This window comes from Cyprinus carpio, chromosome A2, assembly GCF_018340385.1.
Source record: "Cyprinus carpio isolate SPL01 chromosome A2, ASM1834038v1, whole genome shotgun sequence".
In the NCBI taxonomy this organism is placed as follows: domain Eukaryota; kingdom Metazoa; phylum Chordata; class Actinopteri; order Cypriniformes; family Cyprinidae; genus Cyprinus; species Cyprinus carpio.
The window spans coordinates 15653043-15680198 of NC_056573.1; the positions used below are offsets into that span (position 1 = coordinate 15653043).

Genomic DNA, 27156 nt, shown 5'->3' on the forward strand with positions numbered 1-27156 from the left:
AATGTTATACTTTTTTAATGAAAGCATTATTTTTATTTTATTAAATGTATAATGATAATAAAATAAATTCAAATGTAATATATTAACATTGTTAAAAAAAATAGTTTTATATTACTGTACATATACTTGATTCATTTTTAATATAACAGTTCATATAACTTCTCATGTTAATAAAACTAGTGCCCACAAGCTATTTTCATTATTGCCATATTGTCATTTATGGTCTGCTGATTCAGCTTTTTGATTAATGGAACAATTTAAACATTGCCTATTTAATAAGTGAGCAAGCCTGGCGGAAGTACAAGGTCCAGAAATTGGCTAAATCCTAAGAATATGCATTTATCATCAAAACGATCATAGTATGTAACCTCAAACTAGCATTTTCATACTCTGTTTGTGCTTGTTCTTATTAACCTTGTGAAGTCAGAATCTAGGCAGCAGTGGGAAATCTAATGAACATATGGTGTTTGGTCTACATTACAGTGGCCATACGGTGAGGTAGTGCTCTTGAATTATGGGTCGTACACACATATTTATTGGTAGGAAGTCATCAGAAGTTGCTCTTCTCACAGAACACTGAGAGGAAAGAGTGAATAGAGGAGAATATAGCCCCACACCAGCCTCCTGGTACAAGTATCCGAGCTCATCAGGAAAGCCATTAAAAAACAGTGTGTTCCTGACTAAGGACAGCGGGGGCAAGAATCACACACTCCGCAATAGGGAAAGTGTACATGCTGAGCAGCACAAACAAACAGGAGGAAACTGTGCACGAGCCGACGAGTGAGGAAAAAACATGGAGGAGGTCACAGATACAGAGCAGGTAGGATGGTAATACAAACTGGGAGGGGTGTCCCGCACAGATGGTGCACGTTCCCAACAGGGAGGAGATCAAATACTATGCAGAGTGTCAGAGCAGGGAATGTATTACTCATTCTTCTGTAGAACAAACTCCCACTCCTGACTAATCCAGTGGAGTCAGCTGACCATCAAATGGACAGCCTGGAATTTCAGAACGATCTGGTTTTGGTTTCTGGGGGAAAGTTGAAGAGATGCTAACTCGTAAAAGGGCTAAATTTTAACCACCATGTGTCAATGAAGCCCTTCCTGTAAGAGTTGTCAGCCATTCACAGTCTTTTTGGTTAAAAAAGCTTTATTCAGTTCAAAAGAGTCATGTTAATAAAAATAAAAATATCACAGTAAATTATGTTATTAAAAACGCAACACATTATTTGTGGTCCTGCCTGGGCACTCGGTCAACTGTAGAAAACATGGGAAGGGAACAAAAGAAGCTCATCTTTGTCGGACGGCCACACAACAAAGAATCGTCTTTGAAATCTAATGGCCACACATGACTAAATCTAACAGAATAAGATTAAAAAAAACAAACAAACCTACAACAGTAAAAACAGACTGATATCAGTAGCTGCCACACGATACATGGCTATTCTCATTGTATTATTAAAACTGCTGAAGCGTCTCGTCCAATGTATTCGAGGGGTAATACTTTTGACAGACACAGTTAAGCTTGCAACATGCTTTTGATTTGCTTGGAGGTAGTCTCATCGTTCAAATGTTTTGTTGTGTACCTGCGAGTCGAGAGAACATTTAAATGCACTGAAAACATACCACACAAGTCATATGGATTTGCGTCAAAATTAAGTAATGTTGTAAGGTATAATCTATACTGTAAGTGTTGTTTTGTAAGAGTCCAGTAAAGCTCACAGACCTGAGGGCATTGAGAAGCCCCTCCACACTGTTGGGCGGCTGATATCGCAGAACCTTAATGCATCCTTTCATCTGTATCATACAAAGACAATAACATTTTGGATTTGGATTTTTAATAAGGTTTTGTATATACAGTAACTTGCTTTAATTTGGGTGATCTATAGTATTTAGCACATTAATTTTGTATAGTTTAAAAAAAAAAACACTTGCATTTAAATGAGAAATTACTGATATAAATGCTTATTTGGTGATCAAATGCATTCATTTTTAATATGCTTTTACCATAATGTTAAATTGACATCCCTAATTAACTTTACAAATATAGAATCTGTTTAAAAAAAAATCACTTAATCAGTGACAGTAACAATATATTTGTATTTTTTAATCAGGTTTTGTATTTGCATATAGTTTGCTTTTAATTGGGTACATTTGCACATTTAGTAAAATTTAGTAACTATTAAAAAAAATATATATTTATTTAAAGACCCAAAATGAGAGCCTTAATTATTAACAAATATAAAATCTATTTAAACATTTTGATTAAATTTATTAGTCTGCATTTTACTGAAATTGAATTAAATGAGTACATTAAAATAAGATAACTTTTACTAAAAGGATCAGAAAGCAGAATAAGGCATACATCGATTTTGGAGGATTTTACGAAAGCTCCAGCTGGATGGACATAGTCGTATAAGATGATCACCCCCACCATCACACGCAGACAGAATAACACTGTGTCATCACTGGCAAATCGAGTGCGGTACTCCCTGATCAATACACACACACACACACACACACACACATATAGAGGATAAATTAACAAGTTACAGCCTGCTACAGAAGAAACAAAAGGCCAATAGTTAAATACAAACATGTCAACTTACGGTGTCTCTAACATGACTTTACACACACTTGCCATCGTACTCAGACAATCTGTTGTGTTCTCTACGGGCAGTTCTGCATGCTGATCAGATAGAGAGAGCAAAACATTATGATGGTTTGTAATGAGAAAACATTGTTTTGGAAGTGAAAGTGATCGAGGAACATTCTTGTACAGATGTGTTGCCAAAGTATATCATGTACTTTTTTGAGACTAATTAAGTAGAATTTATTCATGAGCATCTGGACTTGTTTGTCAATTTATTTAACATCCATTTGAGTGGTTTGAGTTTTGTAAGGCTTGTTATAATCAAAATACAGCAGATTTTAACAACTGCCTACCTTTGATACAAATTTAGTTGTGGCATCGCTTAATGTTTTCAGCATGGGCGTGGCATTGGCGTAGAAGAGAGACATGCGATTGGCCAGTTCGTTGTCAACCTCATTATGCTCTTCTGCCTGTAGAAAGAACACATATGTTTTTTTTCAGTATCTAAATGTGAAAAATCCATACTTTTAAAGATTTATAATAAAAGGGGTCAGTTCAGGCGTTGGGCTTTTTGGAGGTTACAGACGTGCTTTTCCTTGGTCAGCTTTACTTAAGTAGTTAATCATGGAAATGGATGTGGAAACTGGGCATTCTGGTGCACTGAAAATGCCTTTTAGCTGACTTGAAACATTTCACTCATTACTGTATGCTAAAAACTGAATGTAAATCCTGCTTAAATCCACAGACTGTAGACATGTCCAGAATTCCTAATACTTATTCTTCCACAGCTGAGCTCATGTTTCATGAGATGAAAGTGGCTGTCGTAATTATTCCTTGCAGAGAGTGCTTTTAATTGGCAAGGCAAGGTCAACGATCCTCATTGTCAACCCCTGCTGAGCCGCTCCCTGATGATACAGCACATGCTAATGAGCCTGAAGTCGTTAGCACGTGTTACCGACTCAACGTCAACCGAACACACTTCAACTCTGTCAGCTAAAACATAAAAGCGGGAGCGAGACATACGAAATAAATAACAGGAAAAGATAGAGAGGATGAGATGAGTGCGATATCTCATGTTTCCCTGAGTCAGGATCTTGTGCCTCTCTGCCACCTAATGATCCAGACCATTAGAGAACAGAAGAGCTCCCATTAACCCCTGTGACATGGGGGAATGGGGTATTACTAAAACATAAGCCATCTGATAATGAGCCATATTTCCATACGGAGCAGGTTTACTCACTGTTTGGTTGATGATACGCATGCGGCTCAGGGTCCTTCTGTAGTAGCTGAAGTCATTCTGGATGGCTGGGTTGGTCATCTGGAGAGAGAGCAGGTGAGCATTTAAATGCAGAACTGGCAGCTGAAAATTGTATTTCTGCTGAATATGGGAATGGGAAACATGTAAACACGGCATTCATGCATTTTTCATTTTACTGTGAATGTATGAATTCAAGTGAGAAACTAGAAAATCAAAAGAGCATATGGCCATTTCATCCACTGCTGCTTTTTGTGACAGACTTCATCAGTGCAGTAATCTAGATAATAACAGATTCTCTATGGCACCTTTGAAAGCAACTGCACTTAGTTTTCCATTAATTTGACTAATTGGTTGCAACTGGACTTTGTGTTCCATTAGTTGAGCTAATTAGCTAAATCACTACAGAGCTAATTATGTTAACTAACTGGATACAAAATTCAGTGGCTTACAAATAAATTCTATCATACCCATTCTCTACAGCTATTGCATTATGGGTGATACAGTCGTTGCTATCAGTTTCAGGACGTTGCTATCAGTTTAAAGATTTTTTTTTTTTTTGTGTGGTCCACAAAATAAGAAATTAAAGAAAGGCTGCTTCAATGTAGGATAAACTTAAACATTTTTAGTTGTCATGAATTGCATGTATTTGATTGTTATTGATTTTTATAGTTGTACAAAATTTGTTTTGTTGTGTTTTGGTGATTTTTTTTGTTTTTTTTAATATATAAATTGTATTAGATGGAACTTTTTAAGGCTATATGTGTGGTTGGGGGAATCAGTCTAAATTTCTACTAAATGTTCATTTTTAATAATAATGAATAAATGTGTTAATAATGTATGATTCTACTTTAAATCCTAATTTAAAAGGATATAATTGCATCTGAAGACTAATTATTACTATAGCTATATTTCCATCAAAAGCTGCGAATTTAATGCGCAAAACTGGTTTCCATCGTAGTTACTTATCAGATACAAATGTATCAAACTCAGATGAGCGCTTAATGTTTTTTGCACATCTTGGCATTTCCATTCAAGGTTTTTTTTTTTTTTTTTATGCAATAAGCCAAAATGCACATAAAAATAGGTGGATGTAAAAATAGCTAGTGAAAGCTTAAGTAAAGTGTTTTATACCTCCTCTCACCCCCATCACTGGTACCCCCTCACAAAAAGAAGTGCTGACGCCCTGTTCTAGCAAAAATGATATGATAGACTTCTCTGTAGTGATGTATGCAGGTCTTCACCAATAATTTATTCCACCTAAATCCCGCCCCTGCAAGCTCACACTAATCTGCCTCCATTTTTGAGAACAATGCCCACACCCCAAAATCCAATCAACAACCAATGTCTTATTACATATTATCTACATCTTCTCCTTTTCAGTAATTCATTACACTCAGATGTACATCACAATGTGGAAGAAAAGATCTTTCAGTATTTTCATTTCATCTTGATTTGATTTGAGGTCAGCATAATATGAAAATTCACCCTGGATCTTGTGTTTGATGGCATATGCGTGACTTGTAGTCCACTTAAAGCCATCCCTTTCTTACTCCCAGTCAGATCTCCCTACATCCAATCAATCAAAATTTGGCATTTGGATGTATTTGTTTCTACTTGTGTTTCATTGTGACTATAATGTTAAATGCTGCAGTTTAAAGAGATCTTGCATAATCACTGCAAGTATAAATATAATTTACAGATTGGTCAAATGTGTTAATTACAGATTTTTGGAGGTCTGAGATTAAAGACAGGATGCTGGAGTCCCACTAACAACACTTTTGCTCCACATCCTCTCATTCTACCTAATTGTTGATTTCACCCGTTTTTCTGAAGCAGGTTAGGAAGAGATGGATTAGACATGTGCAGAATGGGTGTGGCCTGAGGTTGCCTGGTTACCTTCAGCTCATCGAAGCGCAGTGTGAAATGCAAAATCTCAGCGAACTGCCGTGCCAGCGCCTGCTCCTGCTCCAGATGTTGAGTTGGGGAGCAGCGCGAGCTGGTGAGAAACTCCAACAGGCCCTGCAGAGAGTCTTCTACACAAGACACAGAAGAAACAGAACTGCTAATGTTTTTGGTGGATAGAAGTATAGATAATACTTGGTTATGGTCGCTATAATTTGACAAAAACAGGCAGAGAAACAGAGTGTCTGGCAGAGGAACAAAGCTGTGTGTTTGACAGAGAGATGTTAGGTCAGTCTGACCCTTTGATGTTTCACCAGAGCCTCTCCTCCAGAGAGCGCTGCCATTGGCTGGTGATGATGTGTGATTAAGGGCCATGTCATGTTTAATTAGGTCATAGCCTATTTTCTTCTGAATCACTCAAACCCACAAACTTACAAGCACAGAAAGACAGCACAAAAAGTAAAAACAACCACACTTTCCCAGACCTTATCACATATTTTGAGGCATACAAGATTATGAGACACTTAATATTTCTGGGAAAAAAAAACTGCTTAGCAAAACAAATTAGTTAATATGGCATTTCCCACTGCTGCACCAAGTACAATATCAATCTTTGGATTTTAGTAGAATTTTCCAGATGATATGTGATTTTCCACATCAACTGTAACATCCATGTCACAGTTACAAACCGTAATTTGTTACTGATTCCAGTAACGTAGCACTATCCATTACATTATACATTTCAGGTAATGTAATCAGACTACTTTTTGATTACTTTTGACCTAACTTGTTTATCACATTGATTTAAATAGGATAATCTTGTAATTTATTGTTATGTAATTAGGTTGATTTTAGATTATATATTCCATTCATTGAAATTAACCGCAAAAATATTCCATTCATTGTTATTTTATTTATGGGATTTCATTAAATGTTTTTATTTTGTTTTGATTTAAAGTTATTGGTTAAGTGATTTTAATGTAAAGTTAATATTTATGTTTTTAAAATTATTAATCAAAATAAAACACTTCCTTAAAAATGAATTATTTTATTTGTTTACCTGCCTGTCATTTGAGCATTAACCAATTTCAAAGAACTGAGAATTGCTATAGTGTGGATAATATGTAATCATGTAATCAAAAAAACAAAAAGTCTGATAAGAGTATTTTAAAATGTAATTACAAGTACTTGATTTTTGGAATCTGATTACATAATCCAGATAACATGTAACCAGTTACTACCCAGCTCTGGCTGTCAGACTTTTAGTGCAATCAAGGCATATTTTTTTATCAATATGCATGTTTTGTGGGAATCAAACTCAAAAGCTTGCTTTTGTTCGAATCATGCTACATCAGTTGAGCTACATATGTAGGGTACAGCTAACATACGCCACCGTAAATCTGATGTCACAATTTGATGTTTTGAAAGAAATTAATGTTTGTATACAGCTTAAACACACAAATTCATCAAAAGTGGCAGTGAAGACATTTATAATGTTACAAATTTATGTTTCAAATTTCAATTTCGAATGAATGCTGTTTTTTATATTCATCAAAGGATGTATAAAAATTTTTCAACATAACAATTAGAAATATTTCCTGAGCTCCAAATCAGACTTCTGAAGGATCACGTGACACTGAAGACTGGAGTAATGATGCTCAAAATCAGAAAACAGTCATTTTAAACTGTAATAAAATTCGCAATATTACTGATTTTGCTGTATTTTTGATTAAATAATGCCTTGGTGAGCATTAAGAGATTCTTTCTTTTTAATGGTTCTGAATGTTCCAGAAAATAAATATTTTGAGGACAATGAATTCATCATTAAGTTACAGAAGATCTGGGATGTGTACTGTCAGAGATGACAAGAGCTGTGTTTTTGCTAGATGTGGTGAAAGAAACTGGCCTTGCCCAAAGAGCGCGCTAATCCAATTATGACGCACTGCTGCTCTGTTTATGGCTTGCTCCCTGGGAACATGTGCTGAATCACAACAGAAATACAACTTTTCATTTTTCATTACAAATGCAGCCTTGCTCATGTGACATTGCACATATTCATATTGACTTGTTATGTATAGCTATATGACAGTAGGGTGATTTCAGCACTTTGATTACATTTGTTTAAATGAGAAAAGCACATGAGTAAGAGCGTATGAGCTGATGTAAGAGTAAGGACAGTTTAGTAATGCCTAGTCTTATATAATCTCAGTATTGCCGGCTGCTGACGTGTGTGCTGGTTCAGTAATGTGTTTGATAATACGGATGAATTAAGCCTCAAGAAGAATCATCTCACTGAAAATCAAAACACAGTCCAGAACAGATGCTAATACTACAGTACATGGTAAATGGGTCAGTGGACCATGTATCCCTGTGAGGAATTGTGGGAGAGCAGATCATTAAAAATATCTTCTCATTTATCACCTATTCCTCTGGGTAAAAATAGCCATACATGTTATTATTTATAGTGTTTGGGCTGTGCACATTAAAGCAAAGAGAATAATGACATACCCAGTTTTAGAGAGAACTCATAAAACTTCTTCAGTTTGCCAACCAGCGGTACCACAGCGGCCCACGCACTCTCTTGCACATGCTCATCATTGGGATGCTGTATGGCCTGAGGAGACAACATGCACATGCTTAAACAGAACATTTCTTACAAACAGAAATAAAGAGAGCTTGTCATGGAAAGTAACATAAAGCCCCGGCTAATGTCTAAACAATTTGAAGTGCATTATGGATGTACTCACCTGTCTGATGGCTTCCCCTGCTCCACTATATGACTGCAGGTCCTGTAATACACTCATAGCCTCTGTTAGCACCTCATTGACCTCCTCCCATACTCTCTTTTCGGCTTCTGTGGGCTTGGCATCTGCAGAGCAGAAATCAGCTCAGTCTTAAATGTGCTTAAATTGAAGACAGTGTTATTGCTTAAATATTTGTATCCATATATTTATATATTTGGTTATTCACCATTTATGTTTTTGAAAAGATGTTTATTTTCCCCCCCTATTAGAGGAACTGCCATTTCATCCGTTGTAGCTTATAAGATCCAAGAATTTCAATACAATAAAAACATATTGTTATAAATGATAAAATCTTATTAAATATAGTTAATAAATAATAATAATTATTATTATTATAATTAAATAGTCTAATAGTATTTATTAATTATATATGATTAAAGTAATTAATAATAGTTAACAATAATTAGTAATAATAATTATTAATGTTATTTACAATAATAATAATTATTATTATTATTTACAATATAAATATTACTTAAATACAATTATATTAATTAGAATAATTAATACTTATGTTATTTACAATAAAAATATTATTATATTCACAGTGTTATTTTATATCATCAGCAAAATTACTGTAAATAAATTGTGAGTAGGTGACATTTCTCCCAGCTCTCAACATCAGATAATACAGGTTGTGACTGTATATTCACTTACTTTCAAAGTCCAGGAAAAAGTTCCCTGTGTTGTTGTCAATGTCTCGTGTGAGAACCTTAATCAGATTCCCCATCCCGACCAGTCAGAGACCTCTAAAAGAGAAGATAAACAGGAAAAGTGATGCATACTACTTTCTGAATGATGATGTTTGCATGTGATTTGTGGCTTAGTGGCACTTTGAATGTCAATGAAGGTGTAAACACTATTTGATTTGCCTATACAAGAACACATTCAAGAACTGTGACACCTGTGCTCATGACAGCAACATCTGGCCACATGTATGTGTGTGACAGGCAACATCTGCTCGGGGCAATGCAGAAAATCAGGGGAGACCCAAATGCTGCTGCATTGCTCCTGAACACGCACACCAGTTTGACTGCAGGTGAGAGGACAAATGCTGCTGAGAATGCAGTATGACTGCAGCACTCAAGGGTGAATCCTACTGCAGGATCATGTCGCCCTCTAGCAGTCAAAGTGTTTCTATAGTTCAAAATTGGCACTCCGAAGTCCCCCTCCCATTGGGGTGAGGGCTAAATCATTGTAAGATTCATCCGTTCCCTGAAAAGAGCACACTCTCATTCTTATTCATCCGCTCTGAGCTCAGCACTCCCGCAGTGAGTCACTGCTTACAACAGATTAAATAACATCATGAAAAACCAGAGGATCCTAAAGAGGAACAGAAAGACCTCAGAGTTAAACAGCATGTTAATATATTCAAAGACAAAGGTTAGAGTTTTGTGTGTAAGCTGAAGAGAATTTTGCTTCTCCTCTAAATGAACAGCCTTGAAAGTAGGTAAATGGGTCGCTACAGTGTCTCACTGACCTACAGTGCATTCTGTAGTGTGAGTGGGGTGTATTGTCTTTATATCTTGGCATACTCATGTTCTCATGGCATTCAGAATTTAAGGAACCAAAGGGAGTAAATAAGCACTGCTGTCTTGAACAACCTAAGCCCCCCTTGTCAGCTTTACCCCACTCAGATTTGGGGGGATGGTACCATTTAAACTGAGGTTGCTCATTTGACTGCAGCATATACACCCTGCAATCCTATTGGCTAAGGAGGGAGACCGAACATTCTGCTGTTTCCATGGAGCCTAAAAATATTTTTCAACCCAAAATCTGCTGGCAGCCAATAGGAGTGGAGCACAGGAGTACTTAAAAGAACCTGAATAAATTAATCATGAGTGCGGCACTAAAGAGATATGTGACTCAAAAACAAATGTAAACTCAAAAGTGGACCAGTTTGACAGGGTAAACCTCACAAGCTTCCTTGAATGTTTAAAAAAAATCCAGTTCTACAAAAGATACAATCAAATTATAGATAAACAAACTATTAAAGCAAAACATCACTCAAGGTCGAGTATTACTGTGATTTTACCGCAGGAAAGGGGTGTTTTTAGGTAGATGCAAAGCTTTTAAAAACTGTCAAATAAAATTAGTAAGGCTAACACTGTGATGATAATAAAGTTACTTGATAATATAATAATAAATGATTATGAATATTATATAAGTAATTGGTAACACTTTATTTTAATGACCAATTCTCCCTATTCACTAGCATGCATATTAATAGCATGTTGGCTGTTTATGAGTATTTATAAAGCACATATTAAAGCCTTATTCTGCATGACCATATTTTAGATACAACCCTATACCTAAACTTAACAACTAGGCTACCTTACTATTAATATCTTACTATCAGCTATTAATAATGAGCAGCAAATTATGAGTTTATTGAGGCAAAAGTTGTAGTTCATAGTAGTTAAAGGAGAGAACTGGACCTTTATACACATAAAAATACGTTAATAAATACAACATTATTGATTTGGCTGAAACCCCAGTTAGTATTAGCAGAATATGTACTCCTCTCAGTTCATGACAGTGGTGCTGTTCTGAGAGAGCGAGAGAGAGAGAGAGAGAGAGGCTTTAGATTATGGGTGTGAATGCAGTTTCCTCCCCAGCACCGCAGTACTCGTGCACCAGCGTTTGACAGCATGTGCCTCCACGTGCTTTCGTCTCCACTACTACTACCACCACCCAACCAGAGAAGAACACGAGCCCACCCCTTTCCTCCCCGCTTGCACTTCATACAACAGAGCGCAGAGGGAAGTCACGTGGGTGGAGGGGAGGCTCTGCTCTGCAGTGAGGCGGTCTGCGGCAATGCAGAGAGCACAGACAGCACTCCTCTTGACCCAGATTCCACCGCTGCCACGTCACTTAGCATTAGCATTAACCCCAGCATGGCAAGACATGGACAGATATGCTGCAGGTTGCCCCCAGCAGACATGGCTAATAATCACACGCAGGCACGCCTCTGGCCACACAGAGTCTATCTCTTCGATTAAAAATGAAATTAATCCATCTAACACTTAATGTGATGATAATAAATGTAATATATACATAAATTAAAATGACTTAATAATTCATGATTAATATAATGAAATTATGATTAATGATTTATATTTATTTTATATAAATACAAATTACTAAAACTAACATTGTCTTTATTACCATCAGTTATTATAATAATGTTAAATATAAAAATATAATATAATAATAAATATATAACATGCATAGTCATATTTTATAAATTAAATGTAGTTATAATATTTATGATTGTTAATAATATTACAATATTAAATATAATCTTTAATATACATATCAAATGAAATTACTAACACTAAAACTGTCTTCACTTATTATGATGATAATAAAAGTTAAAATCATATAATGTTTAATTAACAAATACATAATATATATTTTTATATAAATATCAAATAAATTAATAACATAAAATATATAAATGATAACACATAATAACACATAAAATATATAAATGATAATATAATATATATTTTAATAAGTCAAGCATTTTATTGTATATAAAATATAATTATATTTTCATATAATTAAATATTAATCCAATATAAATGTCATGAATGAAATTACATAAAACTGATTTTATTGATTACATGTCAGCCCAAAACCTGAACTTGATTTCCTACCATCAGGAGGGAAAGAGAGACACAAGCGAGTGTCCTGGACAGACAGATAGTCTACACATGGACACAAGTATGTGGGCCGGCCAGCAGTGACAGGGCAGAGGAGCATCAGGCATGAGTCAGAGAGACAGAGCGGTCACTCCTTCCTCTGCCGCATGACGGAAATTCTGACATCTGCACCCTTCATTTAGACCCTATAAATACCACAGGACAATCAGATTTAATCACAAATATTGTTGGTACATTAGCCATGACACATCTGTTAAGAATTGGTCTGCTGTGAAACAATATTTCTGTGATTTTTCAGTGATTGCCCATATTGCTTCAGAACAGACAATGTTATTCAGATCCACAGCTGTACACAATCTGATTAAACTTCGTTAGGAACACAGCTGAACTCCAACCTAAAAATTAACCCCACATCGCCCACAAACCATGGATGTGAGAGACGCTGAATCCATTTGCCCAGAAGCTAGAATAGATGCAGGCACAACATCCACCCTCCTCCCCATCATTCTCCACGAAGCAAGGAGAATTACACATCTAACTAGACTCATGATGACCTTTAAATGTAAAGCTTAATATGACCTTACACATGATACTTCACTTTAAACATTTAGATCAACATACAATGTTTCAAGGTGACGTGACCTTGAAAAAACAACAGAAATACTATTTCATCTCTGCTTCATAACAGGAAGGTTACAGTATCTGTGTACAGAAACTGGAAACTGAAGGGTTTTATTGCCTCCTGGTGGACATTAGATGCTATGTTTTGAAATGACTTCCAGCAGGACCTTGCCTTTCTGACTTCAGATCAGGGATGTGCAACATTAAGAATTCCGTTGAGAATGCACTGTATTTTTTTTAAAGGCACTTTTAAAACCAAAGTGCTGCACATGAGCAGAATAACAAATACAATATAAAAAATGATCAGAATAAACATAAGCAAAGTACACAAATACCAGATTTAAATAAGAAACAAAGATCAACAACTAACAAATGTAAAAGCAAAGGAAAAGAGAAATGAGTTTTATGAAGAGATTTAAAAACTGGTAAAGAGGGGGCCATTCAAAGTTATACTGGCAAGCTATTCCACAGTCGAGGACCCACCACGAAAAGGCTCGATCTCCTCTGCGTTTTAGACTTGAGCAAGGGATTGTCAATAAGGTTACCAGATCTTAAACTTCTGGGAGGGTTATAGGGACACAGTAAGTCAGACAGGTATTTTGGAGCAAGATTATGAAAGCATTTATACATAAATAGAAGAATTTTTAAGTCAATCCCAAAATGTACTGGAAGCCAATGGAGGACTCGCAAAATGCGGCTGGCGTTGTCATATTTGTGACCATTTTTAAGAAATTTAGCTGCAGCATTTTGAACCAGCTGAAGTCGAGCTACCTGAGACTTGGAGATACTGTAAAATAAAGAGATGCAATAATAAGGTGCAATAAACTAGAGTTAAAAATTAGAGTTAAAAAGTGGTTGGATAGCCAAAGTTTGACCTCGTCCAGGCAGGAGAGTAGAGAGTGTAAAGCAGAAGGGTCATTTCTTTTTATCAGCAGGTAATTCCTGAACTTAAATAGAATTTGCTATCAATCAGGATGCAGAACTGCAATTTGAATTTGAATGAAAGAAACTAGAATTAAAATAGAAATTACAGTGCATTTGTCAAAACTTACACATAAGAGCACACATACAAGGTTCGTTTGCGCAATTAATAATAACGAACACACATTGCCATTTCAAAGCATCCCACCTTCTGAATGCTTGCCGTAAGGAACACATCCTTCAAGCGATCATCTCTTTCACTTCCACTTGATTTGTGTATATACTATATAGTGCATATTTAAGGTAACAATGCATTACAAAATATCATATTATTAATATTAACAGTACGGCAATATCTGTAGTCAATAAATGGGGAAAATCCTGCTCATAAAAAAAGATAAAGCACTAAGGTTCATTTACTAAAGTGGTATTCAGGAACTCTGGATAAATTACTGAGCAAATGACTGCAAAATAATAATAATAGTAACAGTAATAATAATAATAACAACATCCTCAACAAACAAAAAGAGATTACCTTAGATACAGTTTAATTAATGTACATACAGTAGGCCTACCTGTCAAAAGTTTGGATGTTTTGGAAAGAAGGCTCTTATGCTCATCAAGCATGCATTTATTTGAATAAAATACAAAAGGAAAAAAAATTATAATTTTTTAAACTACTAAGCATTTGGCTATGACCAAACCAAGTGTTTTGCGAAAAACCAATAAAATAAAATAAATAAAAATTAATAAAAACACTTTTAAACTTTTATTACTGCCTTTCCCCTTTTTAGGGGTGAGAATCGGATGCAGAAATAATGTTTGACACCTCTAGTTTTAAAGTATACCAAAGCATCGCAAAGCGCCACTGACTAGCTGTGTGAATTTTTGCACTTAACTCTGAGTTTCAGGTCAGAGTTCATATATATTTATAGATTATATTTATCATTAAACCTCACAGGGACAGGCAATCCCTTGTCAACTCCAGGTCAGAAGGTCAGATGTATACAGATATATATCTGCTATCCTCAGACCAGCAAGATGCTAGATAAATGATCTAATTATTAATCATTTGCTTGTTATTCAGTGGTGTTGTTTTAAACTTTCCCTCCTCTTAGCAGGAGGAAAGTACTGGGCTACTTGTACTTTCTCCCAGCTAAGAGGAGGGAAGGTTTGCTGCATTATATTGATTGCATGACATCAATCTCACCTTTGTTTTAAGTGAACATTTGTGAAATGAGAAACTGAACTGTATCAGTGTAGTTAAACAATACAAAAGCAACATTTTGAATCAGACGAAAAAAATCTGTGGAAAAACAAAACTGAACAAAAAAAAATATATAAAAAAATTAATTAACTTTAGAGTTAACTATAAAGTCCAAACATGCCATCATGAGCTTGTTTCCTCTCTCACAAATGCTTTCCTGCACTCACTAACATAACTTCTGCATGCTACTGAAATGCTGGATTCACTTCTCTATACCTCTTCCATAGAAAAAAACCAAGCAACATGGAAAAAGGCCACAGGCAGGAACACGAGAAACCAAATGTGAGCCGCAGCTATCGGGCCTGTACGAACATGCTTCCTCTGGCATGACAGCACAGGTGTTTCTGTTCTCTCCTCTGCTTTTTTGCACATGTACTGCGGAAAAACACAAATGCTGTGTGTTCTTAGACAGTGTCGAACTATCTTTTTTCCACTTTTATCACAGCATGACCTGAGGGAACAGATGATATTTAAAATGTGATATTGTATGTAAGAAATAAATAACTGAATGCTCAAATACTATTTGCTAAACAAATAGAACAATATATGTTTACTTTGCTATGCTTTGAATCTCAGAGCAGAAATGCACGTAAGCTGCCCATATGAATGTATCTGGGGCAGTCCTCGAGCTAGCAGTAAAGAATAGATATGTGCTCAAGAGTTTTTAAAGAGCATCTGACCACAAAAAGGTGTCAACTTACTGTTGATCTGTTTGACTGTGAAGACTGATAAAGCGAGCATGTCTTACCACAAAAGCATAAAGTTGAACCAACAACACTAAAAAGGGTTGCGTCCCTCACAATACTCGTCTGAAAGCAAGATAGCTCACTGTTTTTAAATATTTATTCAGCCACCAATGTACTGTACGCACACTCAATAATAATAGCAGAATAAAACCCACTCAAATGCTTTTTTGTTTAACATCGTATCTTTATACAGCTTCTACATGCACTCAAAAAGTCAACAATATAAAGCTCTTTTTGATTTGGACACTGCATCAAAACGTAGTTATAAAACCCTGCGAGACATGTGAAGCTGACATGTGAAGGGTGTACTGCTTCAGTTAGTCACACATGCCTTAAGGGCATGTAAAGTGGTACTAGACAAACCCTGCAGTACAGGAATGCTCTGCTAAATCCAGAAACACGGTCACAACCTGACATCTCACAGCACAAGGGACGTCACAAAGTAGCTGTTTGCTCTATTGATCAGCATCTTACAATGATTAAAGCTGTGCAGGGTTTTTTGCTGCAGTGCTGCTCTTTAAAAAGTACCGTCTGGAAAAAAACAACCTACTAAAGCTATGAATGTATTTTTGTCCATCAGTATTGGCCTTTGCTTAATAATGACCATAATTACAATGAACAGTTTTTGTGATCTGTTCCCCTTTTACATAACATATAATATATGGTAAGTTTAAATATTTACTTAATACATGTAAAACATCATGCTTGATATAAGTAAGGTAGGTTATAATAAGGTCTTATAAATGATGAAAAAAAATAGTAATATCCACCATAACCTAGTCTGCAGAGATGACATTCTGCACACGTCTTGGTATTTTAATGCTGACCACTGGTCTGGAGGTTATAAAGAAGATCGTTTCTTTGTGTCAATATTTATAGTTCATGCTTTAATTAAAACCTGTGGCCTTGCACATCACAGACAGTTCTGCAATCCATCAAACAAACAATAAAGGTATTTGCTTTCATTCAGAATGTAGTTTATGTAGGCTGTGGTTTTCTATATTGTTCCCATCATGCAAAAATGCCATTTTAAGATGCATTTCTCACTTGAAAAATAACAAACTTTAGTATTTGATGGAAACAACACATTAAATACACAAGTTACCTATGTGAACATGTATTCATAAAAAGTAGAGGGTTTCAAATTATTATTGGCCTATCTACTAAATATCTACTTTCATAGAGCTTGAGAAGAGTAAAACTTCACTGAATCGTTTAAAACAGTTCACAAAGTGCTCTGCAAGATTCATTAGTGAATCGGCCCGACTCTAAATGAATCAGATTCCTTATTCAATAATCATGAATATCTAGATCGTCACGTAACGTTATGAAAATTAATTGGCCTAAAAGTGTGGGAACACTGTGGTTACTTTAAATGAACCGCGCAATTGTCATATGAAGATTTTAAATGTTAAAACTATTAACATTTATTGAAATAAACAGTCATAATGGATATCGAATAATCTAGATTTGAACCTGTGGCTGCTTGACAGTGAAAATGTAGGAACTTGATGTGCTTTGAAATGCGTGTTTTGAATAAACAAAATCAGGAAGTGGCATGATCTATTTGAACACAGAGGAAGTCTGAAAACTCGCACCGTTGCTTTTGTTCATAAGAATTGTCTCGATTTTTATAATAAAATTCACTCTTTTCTGCTCAGCAGCAGACAAATACGCATAAGACAAGTGTATGCATGTGTACATAAACAAACATATAACGCCACAGCCATGTATCTGAAATAATCACCGTCCATTATGTGATCAAACGCCTTGTTTTCACACAAACGTTGTGAAGTAAAAGTTTCATATTATTTATTTAAAATCTTTAAAAGTGAGTTTAAATAATCATTGAGCTCTCTTTTAGTTTAGTTTAAGTCATTGTACACGCAGGCTGTTTTTATAGTAGAGTCTCCCCTCACCTGTGTGCTAAAGGAAACACTTTCTCTCGCGCCAGGTGTCAGGTTGCATATTGGAATATCATTGCAACTTAATCCATGATTCTTACCTTAATTTCCAGTCAATTCAGTGCAAAGTAAATAAAGGGAAACGCTGAAGAACACCCTGCTCAGCGGATCATTGTGAAGTGTGTCTACATTTTCCGGATTGGCCAATCAGAAGTGTTGTTTTTGACGCGCAGGTTGAGCTCGACTAGACTGTGGGAGCGCTAAACAAGCTCTGCCTACATCTATAAAAGGAATTGATTTCGAGAGAGGAAGCTGACTAGTTTTACTATGCATGTAACGTTCTCTTTCTGTTTTGGATCTACCTATCTTTGCTTTCACTTATGATGTTTTGAGCTCAATGCACAGTGAAAAGCGCAAACGATACGACAGAACGCTCGCATTAATAATGAAGCAACGTTGTGTAATGAAAATATCACGGAAATGCTCCTTTATGGGTCGCTTTCTATTTCAAAGCATAGTGACTAACCGGCTTTTCAGTCAAGAAAAAGATTTTAAATATTTAATTAAGTAGTCCAATATAAAACATATAAATAATAAATTTACATTGTAATAATAATAATAATAATAATCCATTAAATTAATAAACAAATAGTAAAACACAGACTAGTAGACCTTGGTCAACTTAAAGGGGTCGTGTTATGCTTTTTCACTTTTTGAATTTTAGTCAGTGTGTATGGTTGGGCATAAAAAAGATCTACAAAGTTACAAATCTCAAAGTTCACTCCAAAGGGAGATATTTCGTTTTTAAAAAATCCCTTTTTAAGAACTACAACCAATGGCTCATTTGGACTACAGCGTTGTTTTCTGGGTTTTGTGATGTCACAAAGCGGCACATTAGAATATCATTAGAATAAATCCATCCTACGGAAATTGAAATGGTTGGGGGGAGGGGAGGGGCGAGGTCGTGGTTAATGCTTGGTTGAGTGCATCAGACAAGACGACGACGAAGTGCTTCATGTTTTGTAATACATGAATAAATAACTATTAAAATTGACAGCAATGCATATTTACAGTACCTTTTGAATTTCAGATTTTTTTTAAATAAACATAATACATATTACAGTTGCACTTATCTGCACATAGTAAATAAATGCAGTTATTTTTCAGCTGGTGAGGGTTGTGCCCGAAGCGTGAATTCATATTCAGATAGGCACGGAAAACAAATAATATATAATATATAATAATAAGTGCCTTTTTTATTTAGGATGAATTAAAGTAGAGTCGAAAGAAATGAGTTTTCAGCTGTTGCTTGAAAATTGTAAGGGATTTAGCATTCCGGATAGGGGTGGGAAGATCATTCGACCAGCCAGGAATGATGAACGAGAGTGTTCCGGAAAGTGATTTGGGCCTCTCAGTGATGGTATTACGAGGCGTCGCTAAATAGCGGATCTCAGACTTCCGGAGGGGATGTAGATTCGTAATAGTGAGTGAAAGTAGGCGGGTGCTGAGCCTGTGTGTGTTCTATGTGCATGCACCAATGTCTTGAACTTGATGCGAGCCGAAACAGGTAGCCAGTGAAAGGAGATAAAGAGAGGTGTAACATGGGCTCTTTTGGGCTCATTGAAGACTAGTCGTGCCGCTGCATTCTGAATCAATTGTAGAGGTTTGATTGTGCTTGATGGAAGTCCAGCCAGAAGAGCGTTGCTGTAGTCCAGCCTATAAATGACAAGGGCCTGGACAAGAAGTTGTGCAGCTTGCTCCGTTAGAAAGGGACTGATCTTTCTGATATTGTGCAATGCAAACCTGCAAGATTGAGCAGTCTTTGCAATGTAGTCTTTGAAGGTCAGCTGGTCATCAAAGATTGCACCAAGATTTCTGACCGAAGTTGATGGAGTAATTGTAGAAGAACCTAGCTGGATGGTGAAATCATGCTGTAGAGTTGGATTGGCAGGGAAGACAAGAAGCTCAGTCTTTGCCAGGTTGAGCTGTAGGTGATGTTCTTTCATCCATGCTGATATGTCCGCCAGGCAGCCTGAGATCCATGCAGCTACCATTGGATTATCTGGTTCAAATGAGAGATAAAGCTGTGTGTCATCAGCATACCAATGGTGAAGAAGCCATGTGCCTGTATGATGGGACCCAGTGATGTAGTGTATATGGAGAAGAGGAGGGGTCCAAGAACTGATCCCTGAGGAACCCCAGTGACCAGTTGATGTGCTTTGGATACCTCATCTCCCCAAGCCACCCTGAAAGACCTAGCAGTGAGATAGGATTCAAACAAGCGAAGTGGAATCCCTGTGATGACCAGTGATGAGAGGGCAGACAGGAGGATCTGATGATTGAGTGTCAAAAGCAGCAGATAGATCCAGCAGAATAAGAACTGATGATCTGGAATCAGCTTTTGGAATCTGCAAGGCTTCCGTGACTGACAGTAGCGCAGTCTCAGTAGAATGGCCGCTCCCGAAAACTGACTGGTTAGCATCCAGTTTGTTGTTATGTGAAAGAAACAATGATACCTGGTTGAAAACAACTCGTTCGAGGGTTTTGCTATGAATGGAAGAGAGACAGGTTAGTAGCTGTCTAAAAGAGAAGTGTTTTAAAGTAGGTTTTTTGAGGGGTTACCCGAGCCTGCTTGAATGCACTTTATCAGAGAAAAGTCAGAAAATAAATCTTAAAGTAAAAATGTATTTGAGACTGACCCTGCAAATAACCCAGCTTGAAGTAAAATAAATAAACAAATAACATGGAGACTAAATGGTTTCAACGTGAAGTCTTTATTTTGAGATTTGAAGACTTGATAGCCAAGTTTGATTTTCTTTCTGACTGAACTTACAGTGCAGCAAACACAGATGAAATAAAAGATACAAGAGAGTGACAAAATTCATCCTAAATTTAACATCAGGATTGAATCCAGTTTATTCACTTAAATGTGAAGTTGTCCTTTTGACTGTTTCCAGACTTTAATATGCTACAATATTAGCAACACAAGAATCCATGATCTGGAGTTGTGCTGGATTGAACATCTAAACAGATAGACGTGGTCCAACGGTGGGCTCATCATAGGGGTCTAAACAAAACAGTCCAGGAATGGTGCGTCCACAACTTTATACAACAAATCTTGAAGTTGTTCTGTCTTGTTCATGGAGCAGAGATGTTCTTTGTGCTGAATTCCTGTTATTTATTCCTTAGTTAATATTTAATTGTAACATGACCTAAAACAGAGAAACAAAACCCATAATAAACTACATTTAAAGGGTCCATCTTTCTCAATGCTGAAACACTTTAGCCCTATAAATGTCAAATACTATCATCATCAAATATAGTACAGGTGGCATTCATTAATACATCTTCTTTTGTTAATAGAATAATAGTTAAAAACCAAGAATGAATGCTGGTCTCCCTGATAGGGTAACGTGAAAACAGGCAGCGTAAGTTCATTCTGAGACGTACCGAGTCAGTCACTCACTGCCGGGTCACCTTGCAGTTCATTTCAACTTGAACAAAACAAACCAAAAGAAATCACATTCCACAGTCACTGTAAGCAAACAACAAAACTCCTAAACATTTTTATACAAAGCCAACAACGTTTGACCAGTCAGATCCATGTATGAGTGAATCTTTATAAATTATGCATGATTCATGAATAATCACCAGAGACCAGATGAATAATGTACGCAGTTGTATGATCTAATAAAATAATATTGACAAGGACACTTTCCCAGAGCTGAGGCATCGGTTTTGTCAAATTTGGCATTAAATGACAATGGGGAAGGAATGAAGCAGTCCTGCACATGCAACCAAGGCCGTAACCATACACTGAAATGTTTGATCGACATGAGCTCTTTAGTGGTTAATTCTTAAATTATTACTGATTCTATGTGGTAACATCCTTGGATACAGTCTCCTACTCACTGAGGCATTCAGAATAAAGATGACTTCTGGCTTTTTTTTGCGAGCAATGCAAACTGAATGAATGCATATTTTGATTGTTCATTTATAGCAGATGAGATGTTCAAACCTTTACATTTTGGTTTTGATCCCTGACCAGAATCCCACTATGATGGGAATTTCAACACTGGTATAGTATTTAAGTAACTTGTATTCTTGCTTCTATGTCTTCTAAAAATTCAAGAGATGATCTTTTTTTCTTTTAAAATAGTACACTAAAATGTCTAGAGTCACTGTGGCTCCATAAGCAAGCAGGGTTAACATATATTTGCACACTTGTACATTATACATACGTACATAAATATACACTTACATCTGTGCATATGTATGTACAAAGACACAATTAAAATGGACATACATATAATTCTATATGTGTACACATACACAAAGTTACAGCATACATGTTAAGTGCTAGATTTCCAAGTATAGCTACTGCAAACCCAGTTTGGGATGCTGGGTTGACATGGCTACAATAATACTGGTAGGCAGGATAACACAATTTATGAACAACACATAGTTTACACATTTCACCCTTGAGGATTAAGGGAGCATGGGTTTGATACTTCATGTTTTGTTTGTCTGGAGTCCGTTTGGGTTTCAGCAGCTATGTACAGAGGCAATGCTCACAGTCCAGTATGAGTCCAGAGAGAGCAGAGCTTGTGCTAGTTAGAGAGCCTCTCGCCTGCCGGTTATATGCTGTCAGTCTGACAGAATGTGCACGAAGGACATTGGGAAGACCCCTTTCCTTTCAGGCTGACCCTCTATGTGCCCAATCTGTAAAAAGGCAAATTGATGACCGTGACAATCTGTCCAAACAATACTAATAGCAACTGCACGCCACGGCACAGATTTACTTACCCACCACTCCTGGTCTTCCTCTCCTGTTACAATTATAACCTCCCCCTCCGCAAAAGTCAACTCATCGTCATTATCCGCTTGGCAATCATAGATGGTTTTCACACGCTTTACTTTGTTCTTTCCCTGCACAGAGATGATCTTCAGTTATTAGTGTTACCTGTTGATCTTTTCCATTATGCATTACTGTTTGAAATTTTTATGTTTCTGAAATAGGTCACATATGCTCACCAAGGCTGCATTCATTAAATTTGTTAAATTTCATTAAATACTGTAATTAAAAATACAGTAAAAACATGACAATGTGAAACATTATTATTTCATATATAACAAATAACTGTTTTCTATTCTGATATATAAAAAAAATACTATTTTTAGTCAGAAACCATTACTACAGGGTTAAGTGTCACACAAACCTTCAGAAATCATTCTAATGTGCTGATTTTCAAGAAACGTTTATTATTAACAATGTTGAAAACAGTTGTGCTGCTTAATATTTTTGTGGAAACATGACACTTTTTTTTCCTGAATTCTATAATGAATAGAGAGATCAATAGAACAGCATTTACTTGAAATAGAAATCTAATGTAACATTATAAAAGTCTTTACTGCCATTTTTGATCAAATTAATGTGTCCTTGCTGAATAAAAATATTAATTTCTTAAAAAACAAAAAAAACAAAACCTGGTCTTAAACTTTTGAACTTTTGATGTATATAAAACAAAATAAAAAATTATAAATAAATACTTTTTTATTAATTAATATATAAGCTAATGCCTTCTTATTTATTTCTTTTTTTAAGTTAAAAAGTGCACTTTTTTAGCTCAATATTATGAATTAAAAAAGTTCTATTAGGTTAAAAATGATAAAACAATAGACACTGAAATGAGTACAGAACAGAAGGTTGTTAAACTTAAACGTTCTGGGTCCACAGTACATAAATAGAACTCATTAAATTGTCTTTTCACTCACCACTGTGTTTATTTTCCGTGGCATCGGGACAGGCATCTCCACAGTTCCTGCAGGTGCACCATTAGTGTCCTCACTGGCCTGTCTTGGAGAGAGCTCCTCCTGCTGACTGGATGACTGCACCTCTGTCAGCTGGGGCTTTGGACTTGTGTCCTCCTGCGTTGTTTGCCTCTGTGTGGTCTCAGCTGCTAAAGACATGGTAGGCTTGGATGGGAGGTCAGAGAGCTGTGGCTTAGGAGGAAGATCCTTAAGCTGAGGTTTCGGGGGCAGGTCAGAAAGCTGGGGTTTTGGAGGTAAATCCGACAATTGTGGTTTTGGGGGAAGATCAGATAGCTGCGGTTTAGGGGGAAGGTCTGAGATATGCGGTTTCTGCGGCACCTCCACAGGCTGGGAGCGTTCTGCAGGTTGTGGGATTTTAGGTGGCGGCTCAGTGGGTCTAGTTATTGTATCTGAAGCTCTTGTGGGAGGCGTGTCCTGGGCCTGTGGGGATTTCTGGAGCACATCAGGACCGGACTTGTCCACTGAGGAGAGGTGGATTGTGTCAATCTTTCGTAATGCCACTGAAAGAGTAAGACATCATGTGTAGGTCAACATTAAGTTAAAAATGAGAAATATAAATAAATCACCTGTAGTTAATGTCATGTGAAATGTACCTTTTTGAGGTAGTTTGGGAAGAACTCGTGGGCCAAATGTTGCTTTTGTGTTCATAGAAGGAGTGCTGAAAATCAAAAAGGTCATGTGATTAATATCTCTATAACATACTAGAAAAAAACCTTCATGATGGATTTACAAAGATAAAAAGAAAATTATAAATGCTAAATCTTAATGTTCTAAAAAAAAATTTTACCTTTAAGATCAATTAGACATGCAGTAAAATGCACAGATAATTATTGTGCAAAACAGGACTATTTCATTTTAAAAATCACAAACTCTAGGTTTATACAAGAAAACTGATGGTAAAGAATGAAAAGAGTGAGAAAACATGAAACAGCAGGTAGATTTGTCTGAAAGTGAGTGTGGTGCAGCACCTTTGCTGCGGCTGAATTCCCTCAAACTTATTGGCTGGGGACGTCCGATTTGCAGAAGGAGGTGTGGACTCACTTCCTATGAGGTTCAAAAGAGGGAAGAGGTTTAAAGCGGATTTGAATTCCTATACTCAATTAACAGCTTTGGCCATGTCTTATACTCTTTCTTTTATGTGCATGTGATCTTCACTGATGTTACCAAGACATCTTAAAGATGATGCTTATTTTATGATGTTAAAATATTTTCTTCAGTCCCAGCTTAATATGCCAAGGCAGCTATAAGAAAGTCATGTGCAGGTTGATCCCCCACCCCCCCCCCCCCCCCCCCCCCCCCCCCCCAAAAAAAGCCATAACTTTGTGGCACAGTCAAATGGGGGCGAACTATCTGTTTATCCGACCAATGGAAGATAAGGAGAGTGTTTGGGGAAACCTATTTCAACTTTTCACGAATACAGTAGATTTTTGTGTCCCAAGACTTTTTTTAAAGCATTAATGTTCTATTGGTTTTGTTAAACACACTATTATCTAACACTAAATGAACCTCGCAAAATGTATTTGCGCACATCAAATGAGCCAAGTGTGATAAAGTACCTAAACACATCTATTGTCATTTTAAAAAAATAATTAAAATGGTGATTGTAGCCTGTTCCATCTCAAAAGTCTTGACATTCTTGACCATATTCAAAAATTAAAATGATAAAACTGTTATAATTTTGACATTATTTCCTAAATTGATATTCAATCTAATTGTAATTACTGACAAATTTTAATCACCATTTTAATTGTAGTTATTCTAAATTTTAGCAGGTGGAGATAACAGCACTTGAATTACACACTTAAAACAATTTAATAGCTAATTTAATCGCCAAAATGCAACACAACATGAACAAAATGAATTGTTCTTAAATCGCAAAGCTTGGAATCACAAAACGAAAAGAAAGCAGGCATAAGCTGATTAATATGAATATTAAATGGAGATTAACCACTTTAACTCTCATTGTGGGGTGAGGAAAGAGAAATGTGATGTTGAGGACTAATGTATTAACATCTCTGGGTGTTTGACATGTCACGCTTCCACTCAGAAAGCTCTCAGTCTTTGATCATTAACACATACTCAAGAACAGGAGCCCTTAATCAATTACTCAGAGTATCACTTCATTATAATGGCTATTTGAGGTCAGGCTCAGAGTTCATACCAAGCCAATTCACACCCAACACCACCACCACTATCAGCACCAAAACAACAAAACTGCAAGAATTTTGCTCTTTTCTGTCAGCGGAGGTGGTGACGCGATTTTGTTTCTGCAGTCACAAAACTGAGGTGTTGCCACCTAGACGCACCTTTGCTCTGCGGGCCCTGAAGTACGGGACTGGGGGGGTCTGAGAGGGTGCGCTTGTGTCCGGGAGGTGGAGGAGGCGCTCTCTTCTTAGACAGAGTGGAGCTGCCTCCTGCACTTGATTGCGATCCCAGTGGCAGGGAGGTGGGCGGTCCAGTGGACGGAGCTGAAAGAGTGACGAGATGACGTGATTGGTCGAGAAGCAAGTGAGGCCCGAGTGCACCGGAACACAAGGGCAAAGGCAGCACTCCAATCATCATAGGAGGAGTATAAAGTCACCTCAATAAGCACAACCAAAATAGTACATTTTCAGCTAATGTTGATTTTTGGGTGAACAATTCCTTTAATATGGTCCCAGAATGTAGGTGGCGGGCTGATATCCTACTAGTTGAAACCAAAGACAAAGGTTGCACATTCCAGTTCAGTCTGCAAGCAAACAGTGGTTGTGATGTGAGAGGATGTTTCACAATCACTCATGATTAGCTTCCATTGATTGCACATTACACCTCCCCCGCAATTAGAGTTAATGCAAAGCCATCAGGTACATGCAAACAAGTCAATCTATCATCATGCTTTACCTTTCCAGGCACCTGGCCTACTCTTTTTTATTTTCAGTGTCATCTTTATTTTAGTTTAAAGGCGTGTATACCTTTTGAAGTGGTCTTGCTGGCTGTTGTGGGTCCCTCTGATACTGGAGATGCAGGTGTATCAGTGGAGGTGCTGTAGACGGGACTAGCAAAGGCTCCATAGGACAGTCGCTGTTTGTCTCTGTGTCCTAAATACCCTGGCAAAGACGGCTTCTCCTGAGGGGACACGCTTGAGGAATGACAGAAGCTTTGAGGTCGGGGAGAACGCTCTTTCTTCACTGGACTGGGCTGGGAATGGAAAAATATTTATTTGAGACTAGTAAAAACTTGCTGTTACAACTGAATGCACTGGGTGGCGCTGTATATATACAGTGTGCTTTCAGGCAAATCAAAATATAGGAATGGTGTTTTCAGTTCTCATTTCACAAGGCATGGATCTCTGCAGACGAGGATCCACTTTTATGAAGCATTCAAAATTGATTTTGAGATAAAATTTGAAGCATTTCGAGAAACTTGGTCGCTTATGTTTTGTGTCTGAGTGGGCATTTTTTCCTTTTTTTAAATTAGCTTAGTTTTAAACCATTATAAAACAAAACTTATTTTTACCATTATAACATCTTTTACCATTATGAAAGATAAAAATTCTAACAAGATGTGAAGTTTCCAGCAAATAGCAATCAATCTAACAGAAAATTACTCACAATGCTCATGCTTACATAGAGGGTGCATAAAGAGGGATCTCTTAATTCAC

General features: G+C 36.7%; 2 protein-coding genes across 5 annotated transcripts in view; both read right to left on the minus strand.

Annotated features, from left to right (window-relative positions):
* Positions 1-1132: 1132 nt before the first annotated feature.
* LOC109091229 (CYFIP-related Rac1 interactor B-like) lies at positions 1133-17943 on the minus strand. The gene is made up of 11 exons (XM_042775177.1): positions 17786-17943; positions 9215-9306; positions 8501-8622; positions 8262-8367; positions 5748-5884; positions 3834-3911; positions 2947-3063; positions 2610-2689; positions 2366-2492; positions 1727-1797; positions 1133-1586 (listed from the first exon to the last, which is right to left on the minus strand). The coding sequence occupies exons 2-11, from the start codon at positions 9285-9287 to the stop codon at positions 1520-1522; spliced, it is 978 nt and encodes a 325-aa protein (XP_042631111.1). The 5' UTR covers positions 9288-9306; positions 17786-17943; the 3' UTR covers positions 1133-1519.
* Positions 17944-20439: 2496 nt separating this feature from the next.
* The window catches only part of LOC109091228 (arf-GAP with SH3 domain, ANK repeat and PH domain-containing protein 1-like), a 40040-nt gene continuing 33323 nt past the window's right edge, over positions 20440-27156 (minus strand). For 2 of the 4 annotated variants that reach the window (XM_042775190.1, XM_042775186.1), the window contains 7 exons: positions 26468-26693; positions 25823-25984; positions 24485-24560; positions 24110-24174; positions 23460-24016; positions 22491-22613; positions 20440-22406 (listed from right to left, as the gene is read on the minus strand). In XM_042775190.1, the coding sequence (XP_042631124.1) occupies positions 22332-22406; positions 22491-22613; positions 23460-24016; positions 24110-24174; positions 24485-24560; positions 25823-25984; positions 26468-26693 (1284 nt within the window). In that variant the 3' untranslated portion in view covers positions 20440-22331. The remainder of the gene's footprint in view (positions 22407-22490; positions 22614-23459; positions 24017-24109; positions 24175-24484; positions 24561-25822; positions 25985-26467; positions 26694-27156) is intronic. The other 2 variants (XM_042775210.1, XM_042775200.1) reach the window with 1 other exon arrangement.